General features: G+C 57.0%; 4 protein-coding genes across 5 annotated transcripts in view; all 4 read left to right on the top strand.

Annotated features, from left to right (window-relative positions):
- Positions 1–12,112, top strand: part of DTX2 (deltex E3 ubiquitin ligase 2) — a 32,837-nt gene extending 20,725 nt beyond the window's left edge. Inside the window, exons 5-10 of one of the 2 annotated variants that reach the window (XM_085078087.1) lie at positions 2,434–2,565; positions 9,610–9,680; positions 10,265–10,423; positions 10,509–10,670; positions 11,284–11,373; positions 11,495–12,112. In XM_085078087.1, coding sequence (XP_084934213.1) covers positions 2,434–2,565; positions 9,610–9,680; positions 10,265–10,423; positions 10,509–10,670; positions 11,284–11,373; positions 11,495–11,719 — 839 coding nt within the window. In that variant the 3' untranslated portion in view covers positions 11,720–12,112. The remainder of the gene's footprint in view (positions 1–2,433; positions 2,566–9,609; positions 9,681–10,264; positions 10,424–10,508; positions 10,671–11,283; positions 11,374–11,494) is intronic. The other variant, XM_085078088.1, reaches the window with a different exon arrangement.
- Positions 12,113–13,977: 1,865 nt separating this feature from the next.
- Positions 13,978–16,698, top strand: LOC146429034 (uroplakin-3b-like). Its single transcript, XM_085078539.1, has 6 exons — positions 13,978–14,990; positions 15,205–15,354; positions 15,447–15,666; positions 15,756–15,832; positions 16,043–16,163; positions 16,395–16,698. Exons 1-6 carry the CDS (start codon positions 14,933–14,935, stop codon positions 16,678–16,680), a joined length of 912 nt encoding a protein of 303 aa, XP_084934665.1. The 5' UTR covers positions 13,978–14,932; the 3' UTR covers positions 16,681–16,698.
- Positions 16,699–16,997: 299 nt separating this feature from the next.
- Positions 16,998–19,237, top strand: LOC146429033 (uroplakin-3b-like protein 1). Its single transcript, XM_085078540.1, has 6 exons — positions 16,998–17,135; positions 17,732–17,878; positions 17,969–18,200; positions 18,292–18,368; positions 18,690–18,819; positions 18,948–19,237. The coding sequence occupies exons 1-6, from the start codon at positions 17,090–17,092 to the stop codon at positions 19,051–19,053; spliced, it is 738 nt and encodes a 245-aa protein (XP_084934666.1). The 5' UTR covers positions 16,998–17,089; the 3' UTR covers positions 19,054–19,237.
- A 1,909-nt stretch (positions 19,238–21,146) lies between these two features.
- LOC146429032 (ras GTPase-activating protein 4-like) overlaps positions 21,147–23,400 on the top strand; it is a 10,348-nt gene continuing 8,094 nt past the window's right edge. The window contains exon 1 of the mRNA XM_085078072.1: positions 21,147–21,307. Within this exon, the coding sequence (XP_084934198.1) occupies positions 21,243–21,307 (65 nt within the window). The 5' untranslated portion in view covers positions 21,147–21,242. The remainder of the gene's footprint in view (positions 21,308–23,400) is intronic.

Below are 23,400 nucleotides of genomic sequence, written 5' to 3'. Positions count from 1 at the left end.
TGCTTTTTGCTTGGTCTGAATTTTGTTGCCCTCTGCCACTGAGAGTTTGAAGCCAGTTGTTCAGCCTGTGCTTCTGTTTTCTCTTTTTTTCTGGGCTCTGAATGCTAATGTTAGCAAGACAGTATTGATCTCTTCAGGAGAACACATTAATTTTGCATTTGCTTATCAGTCAGCTGTGCGTGGGTGGTGATAATCCCTGTTAGTCTTTGGACTCGCTTTTCAAATGTCAGTGTGTGCCATCAGTGCTATTGCACTGCTTAGAAACAGCTTTTTTAGACACAACTTTCCTGTTACTTTCCTGCACCAGTTCTAGGAATAGTATTGTGCAGCCTCAGTGGGGTCAGACTGAGATGATTTCCCCAGCTGTGGCGGGAGAATGTCTTGCCTGTCTCTCAAGAATATTGTTCCTCCAGCCTCTCTAGCCAGAGTGAGTTGCTGCTGCTTTTCTTGGAATACCTCTGACTGTTCTCTGCTGGAAGGGCAAAGGACCTGAGAGGTGCAGGGGGCTGCTGCTGGGCTCTGGGTGCTCAGCTGTAATCACTGAAAAAACAAGTTAGCTTTTGTTCTGGGGACATTTAAGCTCTTCCTTAAGGCTCCCTGGGAGTAGTGGACTGCTGGTTTTGACAGGGGTTGAGAGCTTGCAATAGGCTTATGGCCTCTAGTTGGGACTTAAAGGGAGCTGTTTTGATGGTGAAACTTCTAGATCTGGTGAGCTCTCCTTGGCTGTGCTTGGTGCTGTCAGTAGGGCAGGGGCTACTAACCTAGTCTTTGTATGCTTTGGAGGTCCTCCTCTGGCTCTGCAGCTCCTGGGAACTGGGAGAGCTCTAGATCTCAGATCTGGATCCACTTGGAGGGTGATCCATGGCTGCCTGGTTACCTATTTCCATGTGGAAGTGCATTTCACCATCGCTTGGGCAGCCCAGCTCTTCCAAAAGTTCTTGGGTAACCCTGGGGAAATTCCCTTCTCCATCTATGCCCCTCTCCCCGAGTTGTGAAACCCCTTCTGTCTGTCTTTTGGCCTCTAGATGGGAAAGGTTTAGTAAAAACATTCAACTTTGGGTATCAGGAAAGGAGTTGAACAGCTTCTGGAATATTCGTTGTGCTCAGACCTCAGGAAAAGGAGGTACAAATTGTGGTCAGCACTGTGTAGGAGTAGTTCTGCTTGTGGGGCACTGACACAGGCTTTGCACAGGGGATTTATAGTCACAGGACACAAGTTCTTGACTGGTTGCATATTTGAGGCAGAAAATAGTCTTACCACTTGCACACAAAGCTGATGCTTCCCATCAGAACATGAGTTTCATCCATGTGTGGGCAAGGTGCCTCATTTTTGTCCGGAACAAACATGCTCTAGAATCTTCCTTTCCCCACATGGCTGAATAGAGGCTTGCAAAAATAAAATGCTTGGAAATCTCAGCTTTGGCCATGCATTACCGAGCAGGAATGTCTGTAGCATTAGGATGTTGTTTGTGTGGTCTGCTCTCAGAGGGGATTTCTGGGGAAATGCTGGCTTTGAGGTTTTCTGCTGTTGGTTTGAAACTACAAGCATATTTTTCTTAGTTTGGGTGCTGGCTGCTGCAGGTGGGAAGTTGCTCTTGGGAAAGCAAAAGCAGGTGTTCTCTTGCATGTAAGTGTGAGAACAGTATGGTACCTTGGAAACGTTATGATTTGTAACCAGCCTGGGTTTCACAGGCAAACATCATCTCAGATCAGCATGATCAGCCCTGTAGCTTTCTGTGTGCCAATTTTACCTTCAGGGAATGGCTGTCCTTTTTAATGATTCATTAGTTTTATCAAACTGCATCCCATGGATACAGCTGGCTGGGATGGGGGAGGATGAGGATTGCACTGCTGCTGGGAGTGTGAGGGAAAGCCTGAGTGCCAGGGAGGAGAGGGTGTGGGGTGAGTGGGGGACTGTGTGGGGCAGCTCCTGCTCTGGTGTTTGAAGGCAGCTCAGCTGCACTCTGGGGGTTGGTTCAGTGTGACACTGTTGGAATGAGTAGCTTTAGGGGGAAGCAGCTGAGCAGGACCTTTAGGGGTTATGGGTGATGCCCTTCATCCTTCAGGGCTGCTTCCAGGGCTCTGGTCAGTGGGAGAACTCCACACCACAGCAGACTCAGTGCCTGAGGAGCCCTAAAGCCCAAAGGGGAAGGTCCTATTCACACATGGACAAGACATGTGCCCCCATTTCCCTCCCTTAATTTGCTGCCCAGGCTCCTCCCTCTGAAAACCTCCAGATCCTCTCCTTGTGCTGACTCCAACCCTATTACCTCTCGGACGTTTTACGCCCTCACAACTAAGGGCTTGGGTTTTATTTTATCTCATTTCACCTTATTTTATTTTTATTTTCTTTGAAAGGTTGAAGGTTTTTTTTTTAATGAATGTGTTTCCCCATTGTTTCCTTCCTGCATGTTGACCTCGTACCCACTGTAGGCATGACAGCTATTCTGATGTCAGCCGCCGGACTGCCCGTGCACCTCACCCGTGTGCCGCAAGCTGCCAGCACCCATAAGGCCACTAAAAAACACAGCTCAGTTAAGGAGGGGAGGAAAGTGTCCAAGAAAGGTAGTTCCTGCTCAAACTCTGATATTTGCTTCCATCTCCTCTTTATCTCTCTGCCTCCCTCTCTTCCTCTTGTCTCTCCTCCCCACCCTCTTGGATCTTCTGGTTTGACTGATGATGTTCGTCCCAGCGAGGGGAGAAGCAGGACGCGTCTGCCCTGACCTGCAGCGTCTCTGACAGGCTGTAAAATGAGATGGTAAAGCAGGTGTGGTCCTGTGGTAGGTCTGCTTGTTTCCATGCAGAATTAAAGCTGGAACAGCTCTGCTCTCTGTGCATGTCAGACTCCACCAGCCTCCCATGTGATCCTGCTACACCCTCTTGGGGAGTGTCCACATACCAGGACCTTCTGAGTTGTTGGTGGGATGAGTGAGAGCTGAGGGACCATTAAGAAGAACATGAAATCCATATGTGCTCTGCAGATATTTGCTTGTGAGCCATGCTTGTCATGATTGAATCATGGGATGGCAAGGATCTCCCAGACAAGCAGGCTCCTGAGTCATGCAGAGCTTTCTAGGTCAAATTGCAGAGGCTTTGTGCTCTCCACCTCAGTCTGGGGTGGAAGGGAGTAGAGCACTCTCAGGTGAATGTGCCCTGGCAGGAAGGGATGGATTACCTTGGCTCTCCTGCTGAGCTGAGCCACCTCCATTTCTCCTCTTCCTACCTCACTGTTTCCCCTCACCTTTGCAGAGCCTGTGGCTCCCAGTTTAGAGCTTGGATTCCATCCATGTGTAGCAGCCCTGGGACTCTGCAGGGGTAGGTGTGAATCCAGCCTGGTGTAGCTGTAGAAGTTGTTTGCCAACCCTGGCACAGGGGTGTCAACCACCACCAAACCTGCAGCATGTCCCCCTTTGGATAAGCTAAGTGGGGACTGGAGATGTGCAACACAGATCTTTATATTTAAGAAAGGGAAGAGCCCAGAGGTGGAGGGGAGGAGGTATCTGCCTGTCTGGGGAATTTGTTGGTACCTTTCTCTTTCTCCATGGAGTCCAAAGCTGTCTAAAGGAGGCAGGAAGGAAAATAGAAATCAAATGAGGAGGGAGGTATTTTGTGGAAATGCATTATGGAGAGAGCTGTGAGAAGGAGTGAGAGAGCAAATGTGGAGTAGGATGTGTGATCGAGGGGGAGGAGAAAGCAGGGGCGGCAGGAGAAGCAGCGAGGAACAGGAGGAGCAAAGGAAAATGGGAGGTGAAGAAGAGCTGAGCAGAGGTGGGTGGCAGAGGGGCTGGATGAAGATCCTGCTCCATGGAGCCAGCTGGCAGTGTGGTGAGGTTGTGCTGCTCCTGGTGCTTCACTCCTGGTATGGGCAGCATCCAGGGGCAGGGATGAAGGGCTGGGTGGTAGGGATGCCCTGGAAACATCATCCCAGTGCCAAAAGGGAGCTGTGGAGAGGCCAGGCCTTCCCAGAGAGGCACTGGCTTGCCCCTGTCGCTGGAGAAGCCCAGAACACTGACAGCCAGGCCTGCACTGGTGCTGGTCACCTGCTGCTGCTTAGTGACATGGAACCTCCCTGGCACTGAGGGGATGCAGGTACAGCCAGGATGCTGCAAGGGTGGGATGTTTACAGGAGGATGTGTCTTGTGACTTCAGAGTGGGATGGGGAGATCAGCAATGCAGAACATGGAAAGAAGAGTGGAGAGGACAGGACGTGGGCTGGGAGGTGAGAGCAGCACACATCACATTGAGTGTCCCTCAGCATCACTTCTTCCTGTTCCTCAGTGCTGGCTCAGCCCCAGGGCAGGCTGTCACCTCCCTGCCAGCTCTCCAATGCCACCTGCTGGGGCTGGGATACCTCCGGAGGAGCAGAGAGGGGACACCAACAGGAAAAATGGAATGGGAAAGGGGCATCAAACATCTTTTCCCATCCAGCATGGCAGGATTTGCCCCAGCTGTCTTCATCCTGCCCGGAATGTGCTGCAGAGGAGACTGCCAGATCAGCCCTTACCGACACTGAGCCATGGGAAGGGGAACCTTTCAGTGGTTTGTGTTGTTAAAATCCCCCCTTGTCATTTCAGAAAGCAGGATTCCTGTTTGTGGGGGCTGGGATGCCAGTCCTGTGGAGTGCCTCACTCCTGGGATGCAGAGGGTGCTCAGTCCCTTCTAGGAGCAAGCTGTGTTTGTACAACACCCCTCAGGGCTTAGGAGCATTGTTCTGCAGTGCAGGTACTGAGCCTGACTTCTGGCCAGACTATTCTCTTTCCTTTCACAAATCCTGAAGCTGCCAACAGACTGGGATGTGCTCGTTTTGTGCCCTGAATTTCTGCACCGCATGTTCTTCCCCACATCTCTTTAGGATTTTCCATCACGGAGAGCTCAAACAAGAGCTCTGTATCCAGGAGCAGACCCAGCATTGCACTGACCCACAACCAGCAGGTGGTGGGTGCAGTGTGCCCCTCTTGAGCCCCTTCTCCCTCCCTCCTGCCCCTGCCAACCCTGGTCCCACACAGGGTGAGGCAGCACTGATGGAATTACAGCTGGCTCAGGGAATGGCTGGGCTGTGTTAAACAGAGGTGCTAATTAGTCAGGACTCGTTAGCATTGTTGCTGCTCTGGCAGGGATGTCTCTGGCACAGCCTGGTGCTGCAGGGTTTGGGGAAGTTGTAGTCTCCAGGCAGGCTCTGTGCTCTCTGTGCTGGCACAGGGCCTGGCAGCCTCTGCCATCCTGATGGATCGGTGCTGCCTCAGGATGCTGCAGCCACTGCCTCATGCCAGCATCACTGGCTGGGACCTGACCGCTGTCTGGGAGGGAGGAAGGCTTGTGCTGCTCCCTCCAAGTGCTGCTTGTGTGTGGAACTGGCCACCACAGGGCTCTCCAGCCTTTCCAAGGACATCCAGGGACTGCTTGGGTCTGCTGTGTCACTTGTTACCCACTTCCAGGAGGTTTCCCTGCACATCCATCCTCTCTGGGGTGGGCAGTCACTGCAGTGCTGCAGTGAGGAGGCAGAGGAGCACACTCATCCTTCCTTGCCATCCATCTGCAGCTGGATCTGCAGACTGTGCCAGTGCCTATGGGGTGGGTGGGACTGGGGAGCTCCTTGGATTTGGGGAATCTCGCTGTTCCCATGGGGAGCTGTCTGCTGAAGGAGACAGGCTGCAAAAACAGGGATGCTCTGAGCAACAGAGCAGCCTGGTCACTGGATTATCCTGCTGAAATGCTGAATATGGAGAAATCTATAGACACAGCCTTTGCAAGTCCAGGGAGCAGAGGTGATGGGAGCTGTGGGGCTGTCCATGACAATAACTAGGAACAACCAGTGTCTGGCCTGCAGAGGGTATCAAAAAAAGTCTGCTGGAAACCTTATGGCTTGTTTTGGGATACAGAAGGAGACGTTACTGCTGCAAGCATTTGGTTGCCGAGCAAGGATTCAAAACACATCTGTTAAATGTTGCCCGTGGAAAGCCCTTGCTGCAGCAAGCAGCTTATTATCTACAGGGAGGAAGAGGAAGCATTAAAAACAATTTGATATTCCTCTCTTTGTAAATGAAAGAATGGTAAACATTGTTTGGCATCCTGGATAAATCTGTAGCACAGCACTGGGCCAGGTGGTGATAAACGGGACCAGTTGATTCTTCCAGTCCATTTTCAATCCACTATTGAATTCAGAAAACTCTGGGGACTGCACAGGCTTTGATAATCCCAGGGGATGGCTAGAACAAAGACTTGGAGGCAAATACTTTTATGGAGTAAACAGTCCTGTAAGGAAGTGGTTCACATGCTGGAGCATACGTGGCTCGTGCCATGGTCCCAGCTGTCTCCTGGCTCTCCCTGTGCTGCTGGGATGTGGCCAGCCAGACATGCTGGATTGCCCAAGGAAGAGACTCTCTTCAGAGCCAAGGAAGGCCATGTGGGCTTTGCTACCCTTGCTGAAACAGAGCTCTTTGGCATCACAAGGCTTCTCTGGGATTGGACTCTCAAATCCTTGCAGCTGGGGATGGATTTTTCTAAAGCATCAGGGCTGCTCAGCCATTTCTCTCTCCAGGCAGCCTTGGTGGCTGTGAATGCATTAGTGCATTGTCACAGCGAAGTGACAGGGACAGACTGGAGATGCCACAGTGCAAATCAATCAGGCATGGGTTTCCTCAGGGTAGCTGAGGGCTGCATCACCTTCTGCCTGCTTGGTTCCCCCAGCTCCATCCTAATGCTAGCTGGTGAGGTGGTGTAATGCCCAAAATCCCCAGAGCTTTCCTGTCTCTCTCTTACCCAGCTCTGCACCAGAATTTGTGTCTCCTTTGACTGATTTCATTTTAATTCACCTGGCCAGTTCTTGGGTGAGTTATCTCTTTGTTCCTTGGAGCTGCTCCAGAGAAAGAAAGTCACAAGGGACTCTGTGGAAGGAGCATCCCCTGCCATCCTGAACGAGGTGAACTGCTCTAAAGCTGCTCAGATCTGCCGTGCAGGTGGTAGCAGGTGAGCTGGGGCTTTCTGCCAAGTGCTGGGCAGGTGTTGCTGCTGGTGTAACACACCCCCTCTGCTGCCTTCCCTCGCTGTCTTCACCTTGGCTGTGCATCTTTTTGGCTTTGCTTCCTCCAGCCCAACACCAGAGGAGACAAGAAGGTCACTTCAGAAAGAGCCACGTGGAAAATGCAGGTTGAGTGAAGAAGGACTTGGTGGTCTGTCTGTCAGGCAGCACAGGATCCACAGGGATGAGAACATGGTGATCATCATGGAAGTGTATGGAATTAGGGTTGGTAGGACGTCACAGAGTCCTTCCTAAAACCTGTGCAGCAGAAGAAGCTGAAGCCTCCATCTCCTGTAGGGCCATGAAGCTCTCCAGAGCCTGGTTGCAACTGCCACACGTGGGAAGTGCCACCCTGTGTTTGCCAGCCTGGAGAAGGGACATCCCAGAATGTGTGGCTGGAGAGTTTCAGGCACAGTGAGCTGTTACAGCTCAGACTGCTCACATCCCCTTCAGACTCATTCCTAGCTCTTGATCTGCTGTCTCAGGCAAGGTCCCAGCAGATGATTCCTGGAGCTGTTTCTCTCCTTTGGAAAAGACAAGACAAGGAGCCACATTCCCTGTGAGATCTGGTGATGAGGCCTTGAAGCAGCTCCTGGCACTGCTGAGCCCTTGGCCTCAGAGATGGAAGGCTGAGGCTTGCCCAGGCTCCTCCCTGTTTCCTGCTCTTGTGGCAGTTCTTGGAAATGCTTTTCCAGGGGATTTTGGCCCCTGGAGTGGAAAACACCTGTTTCTTTGTTGTTCTTTGGCTTAATGCTTAATCCTGTTGCCACCTTCTGGCTTAGGATCTCCAGAGACTGATCCTCACAGCCCTGCTCTGCCTGAGGAGTCAGACATTTCTCCTGCCCAGCACTGGCACATGCATCCCTTAGTCTCCTGGGACTCCTCTTGCTCTGTGTGCTCAGCCCTCCCCTCCTCCTGCTACCACTGCCAGAAATCATGTGTTTCAGGATGGCCAGAAATCCCCTTCTGAAAATAACTCGTCTTAATGACTGTGTTTTCATTTAGGAGAGTCCAGCTCTCACTTCATCAGTCTTCTTAGCTAAAGGATGCTGGTGCTCTGCCTTGTTCCCTTCCATGGTGTTCAAGGGAATGAGGAGCTTCTACCTGGTAGAGGATCTGTGCCATCCAGGCCTTTTCCTGTTCAACAACACCTGTGGCATGTGAGCAGTCCTTCCTTTCTTCTTCATGTTTGTCTCTCCATGAAAAGTGGTTATCCAGAAAATAGCACACCCTCCTTCCTGCTTGTGACAGACATGGCTTTTTGGGCTGGAATAACAGCTCCAGTGGCTGCCTCTTGATGCACAGCTTTTTGAACCATAGAGCCAATGCTTGTGAGCCCTCTGTCTTCCCTGGAAGCCCCAGAGTGGATGGGGAGAGCAAATGTGCAGATACAGCTGCAGTTCTGATCCCTGGCTGATCCACATGATGGGAGTGTGGAGTTGGGAGCAGCTCCCAGCTATTCTCTGTGCTAAAGCATCCACCCAGCTAGGATGGAGACTGGAGAAGGAAGAGCTATGCCTTGGCCAGCCTACTTGTCACAGCACTGCTTTCTCCTGATGTCCCCCAGGAATGGATTCAGGAAGGAAGGATGAGGTTCCCCCAAGCCAAGTGACTGATCTCACTTTTGCCTCTTGCTAGGTGGAATCATAACATCACTTGTGCAAATGTTTTGTCTGCCTGGCAGCTTCTGTGGCAGGCCTGGTGACTGCTGAGGAGCTCCTCTCCTGTCACCCAGGGCCAGGTGCCATGTGGAGGTGTGGGATGATCCCTGGCTTAAGCCAAGCCTTGCTGGGCAGCTCCAGGAGGATGGGCTGGAGTTGAGGTGACAGTGGATGCACTCAGTAATTCGCTCTGGGTATTGTGTGATGTTTGTTCCCTCATCCCATGATGCCTCCAAGGACCGGGCTGGTGGGCTGCTCAGGTGTCTGTGCCTGGGTGGATGGGACCAGGGATTATATTTGGGGAAAATGCAAAGATGGTATGTTGTGATGCAAATATGGTACATGTTAAAAGCTTGTTGTTTTATATACCTGGTGACTTGCACTGTGTCTTGCTCGGTATGAGGGTATGGAAGCTCAGGAGAAAGGCCACTGTTTCATTTTAAGTGTGGAGCTCATTCTGCTGTATTCAGAAGCTTCAGGGCCTGAAGCTCAGTGTGTTACTCTGTCTCCTTGTTGGGCACCAGCTGGGGTGATGTGGGAATGCCTTTTTTTTCTCCTTTGACAACACAGACTGTGATCCTCTATCCCATCAAGACCATTGAGTTTGATCCCAGCTAGCTTCTGGTGTGCACAAAAGTCTGGCTGGCACCTGTGTGGTGTCACTTGGGGTACGTGAGGAGAACTGGAGCACACCAGCTGCAGGCAGACCTGTGGCACTCATGGTCCTAGTGGGAGCTATTGCTGAAAGCAAAGCCTTTGAGGGGCTTATAGGGATCCACTGGAGCAGCCTCTTCTCCCCCTCTAACCCTGACCTTTCTCCTTGGCATCCTGGCCAGTGACCTGCTTGTCTCCCTTCTCTCTAGCTTGCCCTGCATGTGCCTGTTGTACCACACAGTGTCTGACTTCTCTCTCTCATCTCTCCTTGTGCAGCCACACCAACAGAGCCAGAATCAGTGGTGAAGAAGTACCTGGAAGAGCTGAAGAGCATTCCTGCTGATGAGGTAAGAGGGCAGTGAAGCAATTCCAGCTTGCCCAGTTCAGTGGAGTGCCAAGGAAACCACAGCAATGCTCAAGGACAGCCCTTCCTTGGGTGTCCCCTATGATACATAGTGCTTCTTGCAATGGCACTGTTGACATGAGGTGGAGAGTCCTCAGCACTGCCTGAAGTCCACATGTGACAACAGGTGACTTGTTCTCATCAGAGGACTGTGATGAGACACAGTGTGGGTTGAATAGCTCATCCTGGCAGTGCCTCCAGGCAGGGATTTGGTTTTGGTCTCAGTGCTCAGAGAGAGCTCAAAACCAGAGATCAAACCCTGCACTGGAGCTGCTTTGCAGAGAAGCAGGATGTAACCATACTCTTCCCTCTGACTGGTGACAGCTCTCCACCTCCTGGACAATGCAGGAAGTGGAGAGGAGTGATACCAGCCAGATAAGGAAACCTGTCTCTTTGTCCTTAAACCTCAAAGGGGGAGGGATTAATGCTGCAGGCAGCTCTTCCTGAAGCATCTCCTTGATGGCTTCCTTGGTGTGTCAGTCCTCGGGACCAGCCTGTGCTCACAGCAGGTGGTGGTTTCTCCTCCAGGACTGCATGATCTGCATGGAGAAGCTGTCCTCCCCCTCGGGCTACAGTGACACATGCCAGTCCAGCACCATCAGGCCAGAGGCAGTTGGTCGCCTGAGAAACTGCCAGCACTCCTTCCACATGCTCTGCATGCTGGCCATGTACTCCAATGGGAACAAGGTACTGAGCTGCCTCACCCTCACCAGGCCCCTGTGTGCAGGTGGCTGGGCTGTGGAGCTCTGATGTGGCTTTTCTCTCCTGGCAGGATGGCAGTTTGCAATGTCCCTCCTGTAAAACCATCTACGGAGAGAAAACAGGCACCCAGCCCAAAGGGAAGATGGAGATCTCCACTTTCCCCCAGTCCCTGCCAGGACACAAGGACTGTGGGACAATCAGAATTGTGTATCACATCAGCAGGGGCATCCAGGTGAGTGCCCAGCACACAGGCAAGCAGCACAAGCTGTGAGAGCCTCCCAGAAATGTCCTGGAATCCAGAGCAGCACCTGCTGACAGCCCTTTGCTGAGCAGCCTGTGGTGCCTGGAGCTGTTCTTCAATATGTGAGGGTCTTCTCCATCAGAGATCTTTTCCTGAGCAGCCCAGCTGTTCACCTGCTGTAAAGATCTGTCAGAAGGGGGAAGGAGACTGTCCATGCTCACAAGGTGGGGAAGATCCCAAGGTCTGGTTTCACGGCCCATGCTGGTTTTAGTGGTGGCAGTGAACTTTCAAAGGTTGGAGCTGTGTGGTCTTTTTAGGGTATTATCAGACCACATGGATAGAACCACACACAGTGGTTTGGGGCTGTCTCACACCAGAATTTAAGTAGATTTTAGATCTGGCTTTGTTCCCCAGCATGAGACTGCTCTTGGAGGATCTGTAATACTCACATATCCATAAACCAAGTTGAGTACCTTGAACAAGCAATACCTTGCTGCCTTTACATGGACGAGCTGGATTGAGATCCTGTGTCAGATCCTGCTGCTGAGGGATTGTGCAACTCAAGATGAATGTGTCTATGACAAATCTGTCTCATCTCTTGCAGGGCCCTGAGCACCCCAACCCTGGGATGCCATACACAGCCAGAGGCTTTCCTCGCTATTGTTACCTACCAGACAATGAGAAGGGCAGGAAGGTGAGGTATCACACCCTGGTAACATCACCCTTCTTGGGTTGTCACGCTTCCTGCAAGCTGCATTCATGACACAAGTTTCCTAGCTGCTGCTCCTAGCTTTGGTTTTCCTTTCCTGCTCTAGGTGCTGGAGCTCCTGAAGGTGGCCTGGAAGAGACGCCTGATTTTCACAGTGGGCACCTCCAACACCACCGGCGAGAGCAACACGGTGGTGTGGAATGAGATCCACCACAAGACTGAGATGGACTCAAACCTGAGTGGCCATGGCTACCCTGACCCCAACTACCTGGACAATGTGCTGGCAGAGCTGGCTGCCCAGGGTGTCACTGAGGACTGCCTGGGCCAGTGAGCCTCAGGGGCCACCTAGTGCACTTATTCCTGATGCCTTAAGTTCCTGTGTCTGACCACCCGTCACACTGAGCAATAACAGTTCTGTGGGAGCCCTGCCCGCTCTTCACATTTTTTGGGGTGGGAGGGAAGGATATTTTTGTAGAAGCTGTGCTTGTGTCTCGGGGTGGGATTGATGGCTGCAGCCAGGAGCAGCTGGGATGGGAGTCCTGAGGTGACACATGCCCTGGGGAAGGCAGGACCTTCCTTTGGTAATGCCTGGGGACAGGATGGGAGAGGAGAGTGCCTTGCTTCCAGTTGATCATCTGGAAGCCAAACAAGGTCCTCCTTTTGGGACACATTAGCTCCCTTGTATCTCTGTTCAGTCCCAATAAACTCTTCATTCCCACAGCAAGTCCCTGCTCTGCCTTCCTGCTTGCCTTGGTGCCTCCCCCTCAAAGGCTTTCTCTGAGGCACCAGCCTGGTTGGTGGAGCCACAGACCCTCAATCCAGCCAGGAGGGAGGAAGCAAAGGGACACACATCTCAGTGGAGGCATGACACTGATCCCAGGGATCATGGTTCCAGCCTGACAGTGCTTTGGAGTTTGGTGGTCTGTGTGTCAGCAGAGGTGACCTGTCAGTGTCCACCCTGTGGGAAGCTGCAGCCTGCTCTTGTGAGCTACCAGCCCCACTCCTCTCATCCCAAAGATGAGAGGCAGAACCTGTCCCTCTCTCCCCTTCTCTCAGGTGAAATGGTAGCAATTCGGTGGAGCCTTTGCAGGGAGGAGCTGCCGTGCTTTGTGCTGCTGCTGCAGGGATGCTGGTGCCACCAGCTGGTGACAGTCACTTTCCTCGCAGCAGCAGTGGCAGCCAGCCTGAGTGCCAGCAGCAATGCTCTGGCTGGGAGCATGTTACTGTTCTGGGTGCTAACACCTCACAATTGCCCTAGTCCTGATGGCCTTGCTGTGCATTGTCCCCAGGCTGTTTGTCACCTGGGGGCTGATACCATTTAAAGAGCTGTTTCTGGCTCTTCTCCCTGTGGCCACCAGACCCAGCAGCACATTAAATCTGTCAAATCCATCCCTTTGGCACTGGTGCCATCTGCCATTTCACCTCCTTCCTGGGAAATCTAGGATGTGACTGGGCTTTGTGGCAGCTCTACCTTGACATCCTCCTGTCACCAGCACATCCTGCACCAGCTGAGGAGCACTTTGCTTGCTGTCACGCCAATATAAAACTTAAAGGTTTTTCTGGTCCATCAAGACCTGGAGCTTTCCCCAGTGTCCATCTTGTGCTTTCAGGATCCTGGTACCCTCTGCAGGCTCGAGGGGGAAACCTCTCAAACATCCAGTGAAATGTGGAGATTCTACAGGAATGGCAGCTCCTTGGGAGCTGCAGTGACATGTCTGTGTTGCTGAGCTCTCTACACAACTGGGCTCTGTCAGCTCCTCTCCCACCCTGGTTGCGAAAGGGAGAGGTTTTAAGTTCAAACCTCAGCTCTGACTCCCCAGATCATGTTGTCCCAGCAATCAAAGCAGTGAATTGAAGCAAAAATTGAAGCAGGGTTCACTCGGCCCTGTACAGAGCAAGAATTTCCTGCTGAGCCTGGCCCAAGGCATCTCCAGCAGCTGCTCCCGGGTGTGAATCAGCTGGAGCCTCCCTGAATCTGGGCTGGTCCCAGGCGGGGGCATTGGGCTGTGGTGAGCCAGCCAAGCTCAGCGGCTCATCCCTGCCTGCTCTGTCTTTGGACATAAGGCATCTCCTAAAATCCTTACCCTGTCTGTGCTGGGCCCAAGCTGGCTTAGCCCCCATGGCAGGGAGATCCAGGGGGTGGAAAGGAGCAGAGCCAGGTGCTCAGGCACTGTGGTACAGTGGGGTGAAAGCACCATTGTGGTCCCTGTTGGAGCCAGGAGGGGACAGAACCCCAAATAAATACTTATTGGAGCACTTACCATGCTCCCAGGCACGTTAGACCAAAACCCTTGTGTCCCCCATCCCCAGCTGGAGCCCCAGGGAGAGGAGAAGGGGGTGCCTCTCCCAGCGCCCTGCGGTGATGGCTCATCTGCCACGGGGTGGTTATTATTAGCCCAGCCGTGACCCCGCAGCTATGCTGGGTACCGGCAGCTGAAACTGTGACTCACCGTCCCCCTGCGTCACCCCCCTGCGTCACCCACCCTGCCCCTCACCTCGCTGGTGGCACCTTGCCGGCCGGGGAGCACCAGAGAGAGGTCTGGGGGGCAGGTGTGGGGCTGGCGGGGTCCCCAGGGCAGATGTCGCTGGATGGCAGTGGGAATAAGGCAGGGATAAGAAGGAGGAGGGAGGGAGGCTGCAGCTGCGCCTGTTTTTCCCCTGCGCAGCTGGACGGTGTAATCTTCGAATGCCCCATTTCCACTTAATCTGAAGGCGCGGTCCGGCCCCTTGGGAAGGGGGGGAATCTCCTCCCACGCAGGAGTGGGCAGCCGCTCCCCTTGGCAAACACGGGAGAAGGAGAGCTCCAGCCCTTTTGCGGGGGGAGCAGCCGGGGGAGCGGCCGAGAGGAGCTCCCGAGCCGCGGGGCAGCTCCCGCTCCAGGGCCGTGTCCCCAGCCCCATCCCAAGGGCTTGGAGGGGGTACGACAGATGGGGAAATGTCAGTGTGGGGTGGCCCCAGAGCTGAAAATGCTTCCGCGCGCCCCGGGCTGGGTGGGGACAGTTCACCTGAACACTGGGATTTGGGTGAGTTCGGGTGTGATGCTCCGGAGCGCTTCCCTGCCCGCGGGGCAGGGCTGGCTGCACCCGAACCAGCCGGGCACGGACTCACCCCTGGCTCCAGAAGCCTGGTGGGGCGAGTGAGTGTCCAGGACGACTTGCCTGGCTGCACCCCATAGCACCAAAAAAGACTGTGACTCCTGCCAACCCATCCTGGTTGTTGTGTTGGCACATCCTTTGTGCCTCAGTTTCCCCGTTCACATCACAGCCTTGTGCCTCGATTCCTCGCAGGAGCCTCAGGGGTCCCTCAGAACGGTTCCCCGGGGGGTTTGGGACCAGCGGGTGACCCGGGGTGCTCAGCTGCTCCCCTCTGCCCGCGGGGTCTGGCCGGGCCGGCAGAGCCGGTGCAGGAATGCGGGGCTGGGAGGGTCCGGCTCCTGGGGACAGGCGGTCCCTGCTGCAGGGGCACTGGGGACAGTTCGTCCCCTCGGCAGTGGTACGGGGTGAGCGGAGCAGGACAGCACATCCAGCACCACCAGGACGACGCCATGGAGCTGCCGTGGGTGCTGCTGGTGCTGGCTGGGACAGGAGCAGCCGCGGACCTGGGTGACTCCCTGGGGGGACAGGGCAGAAAGGGATGGGGACCCGGAGGGGCTGCGAGGCCTTTGTGCCAGGGAGGGCGTTATGGGGTCGGGCTTGGCTGGGGGTGTCCCCCTGATGCTGACACCCTGTGCCACCACTGGTGTGGGTGCGGGCTGGGGTCAGGCACTCGCTGAGCGGCGCAGAGCAGAGATCCCCTCGCTCACTGCCCACTCCCCAGCCCGGCTGCCCTACGTGCCCCATGTGCCACCCACGGCACTGCTGGGCAAGGTCACTGCCACCACCTTCGCGCTGGAGAGGCCACTCTGCGTCTTCGACCGCCACGCCGATGCCTCCGACACCGTTTGGCTGGCGGTGGCTTTTGCCAACGGTGAGCACTCGCTGCTTCGGCACGTCCCCCCCATGGCAGGGGACATGATGGACCCTCACCGCAGCCCCTCACCTGCGCTCTGTGCCGTGCAGCATCAGCCACCTTCAGGAACCCCCGGTGCCGGGCTGACGTGCCCCGGTACCAGCAGCTGCCCACTGCCCGCTCCTACATGACGCTGGAGACGGCGGCAGCCGCGTATTCCTGCTCGGCACCGAGCCCGCCCGTCCTGCGGGTCGGGGGTGACACGGCGTGCAGGGACCAGGGCAGGCAGGACCCCTGCAATGGGCCCCTGCCCTCCCCGGGACCCTACAGGTGAGGCCAGAGTCCCCAAATCCCAGTTGGGGTGACTGGTCAGCCAGGGCACGCTCATCCCCCGGCTATCACCCCCATTCCCGCCGCAGGGTGAAGTTCCTGCTGATGGGCTGCGGCGGCCCCAAGGCAGAGACGCTTTGGTCCGACCCCATCCTCCTGCGCACAGGTACTTGTGGCACTGCCATCCCCCCGCGGGTCCCCTGCGCCTGCCCGCTTGGGGTGCTGGCATGTGGCACAGCATCAGTCCTGTGCCATCATCCCAAAACCTGCGGGGAGGAGTGACCCCTGATGCCTTATCTGTCCCGTCCCTCCCTTTTCCATCACACCATCGCTGACCCCCCGTGTCCCCCACATCCCTCCTCCTGCCTCCTTCCAGCCGCCAGCCCGAGCACCATCGACCCTGCACCCGCTCGCCGCGGCAGTGACGTGGTGGTCATCGCCTCCATCCTGGCCAGCCTCGGGGCCGCGCTGGCCACCGCCGTGCTCGGAGCCCTGGGGTACGGGGGGCTGCTGGGGTGGGAGTGTCTGCAGAGCCCCAGAACCCCCCAACTCGGCAATCCCATCAGCAAAGCAACGGAGACGTTTTTAACATCGAAAAAGTCTTTTTATTCTTAAATTGGAGGTTTGCTGTAGTTTCAGGAGAAAGGGTCCCTTGGGGGTGGTCGGCGTGGGGGATCTGCAGAGCCCTGCAGACACCACCTGATGCCTCTGCTTCTCTCTCCCTGCAGGGCCAAGGTGTGGGGCTCCCTGTGCCACCAGGATTTGGGGACCGACGCTCTCACCCGCAGATCCTACCGGACCCACCACATCCCCTCAACCCTACCCCACTCCCTGCCCCCCAGCTGTGGCTGTAACCCCCCAGGGCTGTGCCGCTCTGCCCCAAAACCCCCTGCTCCGTGTCAGAGAACTGTGGAACAGTTGGGGTTGGAAGGGACCACAAAGACCACTTTGTTTCAACCTCCCTGCCATGGGCAGGAACACCTTCCACTAGACCTGAAGTGTCCTGTCAAGTAAAATCTGATTTTACATCTGCGACTGCCTCCTCCTGGTCCTCGGCCATGCATGGTGGGAGCTGCGAAGATGGGGGACCCCAAAAATCACGTGGGGCGCTGGCTTGGTGGCACTTGGTGTCGGGGTGGGGGGCACACGCTGTCACCCGTGGGGTCTGTGGGGCTCGTCACCCCGGGCTGTCCCTCTCTGCCCATTGTCACCCACCCGTGCCACAAGCACAGCGGTTCTCAGCACGCCTCGCCGGCGGGCGCTCAAACACAACAAACGCTCCCGGGGAAACGAGCCCAACCTGTTTGCCACGGGGCTGCGGCCGCTGCAGGAATGTGGGCGGTTGGTGACCACAGGCGGGTCCCACGGGGACGCGGAGCCCGAGAGCCCGCATTCCCTCCCTCGGCACCCAGGCGCCCACACCATGCTGCCGCTGCTCCTCCTGCTCTTGCCCGTGGCCCACGGCATAGGTGAGTCCATCGATGCCATCGGAATGCACTCGGGATTCCCCTTGGCACTGTGGACAGGCACCAGGACTCCCCTGAGCCTGGAGGCGTAGGGTAGCTGATGCCCGCCCTGCTCTGGGTCCTGTTCTGGGAGCTATCTCTAGTCTCTGGTGCCACTGATTTTGGGTGACTGGCACATTGTGGGTTTCTCTAGAGGTCCCCATTGGGGTCCACCGGGACACCTCCGAACCTGGAGGCGTAGGGGAGCTGGTGCCCCCCTATTCTGGGTGCCACCCCGGTGTCCCTGGTGTCATCACCCTGGGTCTTCTGGGGACTCCAAGGGTGTTCCCCCCCACCGGGTGGGAGCATGTAGGGTCTTTGCTTCCTCTTTCCCATGAAACACTCGTCTGAGCCCAGCCCGGGGGGTGGGAGGGGAGTGGGGGTTCTACTGCTGAGATCCCAGGCTTCAGCTCCCTCCTGTCCCTGTCCCTGTCCCTGTCCCTGTCCCTGTCCCTGTCCCTGTCCCTGTCCCTGTCCCTGTCCCCAACCCGAGTCCCGGCACCTGGGCCGCCGCTCCGGGGCTGCACCCTCTGCCTCACCCCTTTGTCTCCTCACCGCAGCCCAGCTGGGGTACACACCAATCCTGACCGAGACCCCGTCGCTGGAAGCAGTGACCACCGCCTCCACCTTCGTGCTCGAGCAGCCTCGCTGCATCTTCGACGACTACGGCAATGCCGACATCTGGCTGGTGGTGGCACTGGCAAACGGTAGGTGGGAGCAGCACAAGGGCAGGGGGTGTGCAGGGGTCCCTGTGTCACCCTCAGGTGTCACCCTCAACCCCATCCCCATCCCTGCAGCCACATCCACCTTCAGCAACACGGCGCGGCCGGGGACTCCCGAGACCACATTCCAGAGCTTCCCTTACCCCGTCTCTGCCTACATGACCCTCAACGCCACCCTGGCCAACTACCCGTGCCCCAAACCCGCCGGGGAGATCGCGGTGCTGCGGGTGGGCAGCGAGACCAGCTGCGTCGGGGATGAGGCGAGACCCACCTGCAATGGCCCCCTGCCCAACCGCGGGCCCTACCGGTGAGCCTTGCCCCGGGGACCTGCCCTCCTCAGGGGCTGCCGGCAGCCCCACGGCTCACGGGCCTGTGGCTAACCTCCTTTCCCATCCCAGGGTGAAGTTCCTCGCCCTGCAGGGCTCTGAGCCCGTGGCTGAGACCTACTGGTCAGACTCCATCACGCTGAGGACAGGTACCACTGCCAGGGTGCTCATCCTGCCCCCGCACCCATCCCGCGGCTGTCGGAGAGGGGAATATGGGGTGGTCCTGGGGATGTGGGGTGGTCCCAGGGGGCTGAATGCTGAGCAACAGTGGTTTGGGGCGAGAGCTCCTGTGAGCAGCTGGGGAAACTGAGGCAGGGCGCTGCCGCGGGTGTCGCTCCGGTGCGGTGGCACCGTGCGATGGCACATTGTGCTGGCGCTCACGAGCACACCGTCACCCATCCGCACCCCCTGAGCCACTCCGGAGCGTGCATTTCTGCATCCTGCTCCCTCTCCTCCTGCTCTCTCCCCAGCCGAGCCAGCCAGCAGCATCTCCACGACGAGCAAAGGGCACAGCGCCGGCATGATCGCCATCACCACCATCCTCTCCATCCTCTTCGCCATCCTCCTGGCCGGGCTGGTGGCCATGCTCGTCTTCTGGGGGTGAGTGCCACCAGCACGTCCCACCCAGGAGCCGCGCTGGGTGCTGGGCAAGCGGGACCGGCGTCAGAAGGTGACGCCGCCATCCCTTGGTCCCCACCCTCATCCCTCACCCCGCCTTCCCTCCCCAGCTCGGACTCGTACAGCGGCAGCAGCACCTTCAGCAAGCCGGAGTCGGTGACGGTGCGGCGGTACAACACCCACCACGTCTATGACCAGCCCGCCGCCCGGCTCTGAGCCCTCCTGCCGCCCCCCGGCACCGCCGCCCCTCCCCACGCCGTGCGGGTGTCAGTGTGACCCCCACCGTTCCATCCCTCGCTGGTGGCACCAACGCGCCGCCTGGGGACACGGCCGGAGCTGCCCCTGGGGACCGGGGCGATGGAGAGGGATATTAAAGTCTTTTCTCGTGCTTTGTGCCCGGCCTGTGCCTCTTGTTTGTGACTCCTCGGCGCCTCCCGCAGCCTCCTGGAAAGCCCCACGACCCTATCCCTGTGCCCCATCCCTGGGTGGGAGACTTGTCACACCCTCTTGGGGCATCGGTGCCACCTGTGCCCACTTCGAACGGGGAAAAGTCCCCTGGGGTGCAGGGCAGCGAGGGGAGCCTGACCCCTAAATCTGGGGCGAGGGGCGCTGAAATACCCCATGGCGGGGGCGGTGGGTGTAGGGGGATGTTGCTCCAATCCCTTTTATCCTACAGTTCTTTCTCCCTCATCAAGCCCAGAGGAAGGGCTCCCTCACCCTGAGTTGGCCCAATGTTTCCCGGGTGCTACTGGGGCTCCCGTGAGAGCCATGAGACCCCAAGAGGGGACCGTCACGCTGGGGTGTCTGACCCTGCACCGGGGGCTGTCCCTGATCCCGATTTGGGGGATGTGGGGGCTGATCCTGCACCGGGGGCTGTCCCTGATCCCGATTTGGGGGATGTGGGGGCTGATCCTGCACCAGTGGGGAGTGGGCTGGGCAGGGAGGGAAGCTGCTCCTGTACCAGCGGCTGGAAGGGACCGGATCCGTCATTCCTGATCCTACACCGGGCTGTGGGTCTCTGATGTGGATCCGAGGGATGTGCGTGGCCTGATCCTGCAGCCCGGGCAGGATGAGACCCCGCTGGAGCTGGACAGAAGTCCCTTTTAGGAGGGATCAGGGCAGGCGTGTGTACCTATATGCATCCTACACAAACATTAAAAGCCCCGTTTTTCCCCCGCAGGCACCACGCCAAGGGCAGCATCACATTCACCCCCCAGCCCGGTCACAGCGCCCTTACGGGGTGTCCTTGTGCCACCTGGGAGGGGTGTTAGCGACCTGCCCCCCCCGCCGGAGCCGCCTCCGTGGAGCCCGGCCAAGGGAAATCAAGCAAATCCAGCGATTAACTCCTGCCGAGACCAGCGTGGGAGCAGCGCAGGGATGGATCCATCCGGCAAGCGCGGGTCCCCGCCGCCCTACACCCCGTGTCCCCAAATAAACCAACTGCTTCGCCTGCAGAGCAGCTCCGAGGGTTGTGGGGAAGTTGTCACCTGCCACGTGTGCGCTGCCGGGGGTGGGACGTGTGGCCCCATCGCCTGTGGGGCTGGAGCTGGCACACGGGGAGGCTCGTGGGATGGTGGCAGGGACCGCACCTTGTCCCCTTGCTGTCCCCCTGTGCGGGGGAGGCAGAGGGGCAGCGCTGTAGGAACAGAGCAGTGTGTTCCCGGCGTGTCCCTGCAGTGTCCCCTCAGTGTCCCCGCGGCGAAAATGCCAAGGACCATCCTGGCCAGCACAGCCCTGAGCTCTGGGTGCTGGCAGAGCCCTCTAGCCCGGGTGGGTCTCACAGTGGGGGTGTTCCCCGTTCCCCCTCTGGCATTTAGGGCACTACACCCCCAGAAATGCCACCTGTCCCTCGGGGGTGCTGCAGCCAGGAGGGGCCACACTTTAAAAACAGAAAAAGAGGTTAAAAATCAGGAACGCTGTAGGGCTCTGGCGTGCAGGGCAGTGCGGAGCGGTCGATGCTGCAGCCCCTCAGGGTTCGGGGGGCGCGGAGGGGTCCAGGGAGGGTTTGGTCCAGCCCAGGCGAGCGCCGGGCTGGCAGGCCGGGGCTGCACCGCCCTGGAGCCGCGGGAGCTGCCGGGGGCTGAGGGGACAGCGGGGACAGAGCGGGGGGACACGGCAGGACCCCGGCAGCGCGGGGAGCTCAGCCCCGCCCACTCATTATAAACCACGCCTACTGCCCGGTAAGCCCCGCCCCCTGGCTGACTGCCGATAGAATCAACCAATGGGCGCAGCGGACTGGTTCCAAGCCACGCCCTATGCCCCGCCCCTGTGTGCTGATTGGCGGGCGCCGGCGCCTGCCCGCACATGGGCGCTGCGCGGGGAGCCGCGGGTTCGAGGCTGCGCTCGGCGCCGTTTGGCTCCGCTCGGCTCTCCTCGGCTCGGCTCGGCTCCGCTGCCCGCCCGCCATGGCCAGGCGCAGCGCCCTCTCCATCCGCATCGTGGAAGGCAGGAACCTGCCCGCCAAGGACATGTGAGTGTCCCGCGGGGGTCGGGAGGGGTTTGGGGCGGGGGCAACCCGGAGGGACTCCCGTCTGTCCCAGGAGTGCTGCGAGCTGTCCCCCCAACAGGTCTCTTTTGGAGACAGCACCCTCAGGGTGCCTTTGGAGGGTCTCTCCTGCTTTGGGGATTTGCCCAGGGTGTCTGGAGCCCCCCACTAGTGCACGTGATTCAGGGGCTCACCCCGAGGTGGCTTTGGGATCTGCTTTTGGGGTATCACCCCTTGGGGTGTTCCCTCCAGGATGGCTTTGGAGTCGCCTTGCATTGGGAGCTCCCTCCAGGGTGGCTTTTGGGTCTCCCCCGGCAGTGTGTTTACTTAGGGGGTTCCCTTCAGGATGGATTTGGGGTGCATGTACTTTGGGGGTTCTCCATAGGGTGCCTTTGGAATCCCCCTTGCCTTGGGGCTCCCTCCAGGATGGCTTTGTGGTTGCTTTGCTTCGGGGCTTCCCCCAGTGTGGCTTTGGGTTCCCCCTTGCTCTGGTGGTTCCCTTTAGGATGTCTTTGTGTGCTCCAGCAGCTCCCAGCGCTTTGGGGGCTCCCTCGGGAGGGCTGTGATTCCCCCCCGATTCGGGGACACCCTCTGGGGTGGGGCTGAGGATTCCCCCCAGGAGCACCCCGTGCTGCGGGATGTCCCCAGCAGTGTTTTGGGTACCCATTTTGGGGGCTCCCGCTTTGGGGGCTGTCCCCACCACCCAGGGACCCTCGCAGGGACCCCCGGACCCTCAGCAGGACCAGGTCCATCCATCCCCAAAGGAGCAGGGGCTGCCCCAGTGCTGTGGCCCTAATCCCTCTCCCTTCCCAACCCCGGCTCCATCCCACCTGGCTGCGCTCCGGGGGGCATCCCTCGGGTCGGGATTTCCTTCCCAGAAAATCCCGGTGTTATCCTCATGGCTCTCTTATGGGGCGGGATGTGGGGACAGCTCTGGGGTGGGATGTGGGGACAGCTCTGGGGTGGGATGTGGGGACAGCTCTGGGGTGGGATGTGGGGACAGCTCCGGGGCGGGATGTGGGGACAACACCTCCGGCCACCTCCAAGGCAGCGGGAAGCCGCTGAGGAGCTCCCGGCAGCCGGAAAACCAGCAAAAATCCCTGCAGCCGTCATGGAAAAAGAGGATAAACAAGGAAAGAAACATGACTTTTTTTTTTTTTTTTTTTTTTTTCTTTTTTTAAATCCCGTGTGTCAGGGCCTGATTTTTAAATCCCTTGGCACAGCTCCCCGCCGGAGCTTGACCCAGCACGGGCAGGCTCTGGGTTTCGGGAGGCTCCGGATTTTGGGAAGGCGCCGCTCGGTAGCGCCTGGAGCGGAGCTTTCCGCACCGGTGGCTTTGGGACGTGGCGCTGGGCTGGGACAGCGAGGAGGGAAACCCGAGCGCGACCTTGTCCGTGTCTGGCCCCCTACCCTCCCCTCGGCACGGCGGATCCTGTTCCCTGCCCTGGCACGGCTTTTGGGATCGCTGGTTTCCTCCCGGGAATTCCCTCTGCGGCTCAGAGCCTGGGGGTGATGGAGAACCCCCGGATCCCCATGGGGAACCCCCAGATCCCACGGGGTTTGGCACAGGGAGTCACGGGAGCCTCCCCGGCTGAGGCTGCCAAATCTTCCCCCCGTTTCCATCCCAGGAAAAGCGAGGGAAAGAGTCTGCCTGATTTTTTAAAATTTATTTTATTCAGTACTGACGATTTTTAAAAAAAATGTGAAATTGAATTTCTTTATTTGGATTTCTATTTTATTATTTATTTATTTTAGCTGATTATTTTTATTATAAATAATGCCAATAATTTTTAATGTTTAATTTATTATCATTTATTCTATTTTTATTTCACTTTTTTCACTTTTTATTCCATTTTCATTGTTATTTTTCTTTCAATTTCGCCCCCTTTTTTCTTTCATTTTCGCCCTTTTTTCCTTTTGTTTTTGTTTCATTATTCTGTGTTTTATTTTATTCTTTAATTTTCTGTCTATTTTTCTTTTATTTTTGTCTATTTTTCTTTCATTTTTCTATTTCTCTTTAATTATTTATCCTATTTTTCTTTTTTATTCTATTTTTATTTTCTTATTTATTTTATTTT

Source organism: Lichenostomus cassidix, chromosome 19 (genome assembly GCF_008360975.1).
Source record: "Lichenostomus cassidix isolate B80296 chromosome 19, HeHo_3.0, whole genome shotgun sequence".
Lineage (NCBI taxonomy): Eukaryota > Metazoa > Chordata > Aves > Passeriformes > Meliphagidae > Lichenostomus > Lichenostomus cassidix.
The sequence above is the reverse complement of the archived record's forward strand: the minus strand, read 5'-3'. Positions and strand labels throughout refer to the sequence as shown.

Coding starts and splice junctions, on each gene's coding strand:
- LOC146429034 (XM_085078539.1), top strand. CDS start 14,933: ATGGAGCTGCCGTGGGTGCTGCTGGTGCTGGCTGGGACAGGAGCAGCC. Junction 15,355..15,446: donor GGCGGTGGCTTTTGCCAACG/GTGAGCACTCGC, acceptor TGTGCCGTGCAG/CATCAGCCACCTTCAGGAAC. Junction 15,667..15,755: donor CCCTCCCCGGGACCCTACAG/GTGAGGCCAGAG, acceptor TTCCCGCCGCAG/GGTGAAGTTCCTGCTGATGG.
- LOC146429033 (XM_085078540.1), top strand. CDS start 17,090: ATGCTGCCGCTGCTCCTCCTGCTCTTGCCCGTGGCCCACGGCATAG. Junction 17,879..17,968: donor GGTGGTGGCACTGGCAAACG/GTAGGTGGGAGC, acceptor CCATCCCTGCAG/CCACATCCACCTTCAGCAAC. Junction 18,201..18,291: donor CCCAACCGCGGGCCCTACCG/GTGAGCCTTGCC, acceptor TTCCCATCCCAG/GGTGAAGTTCCTCGCCCTGC.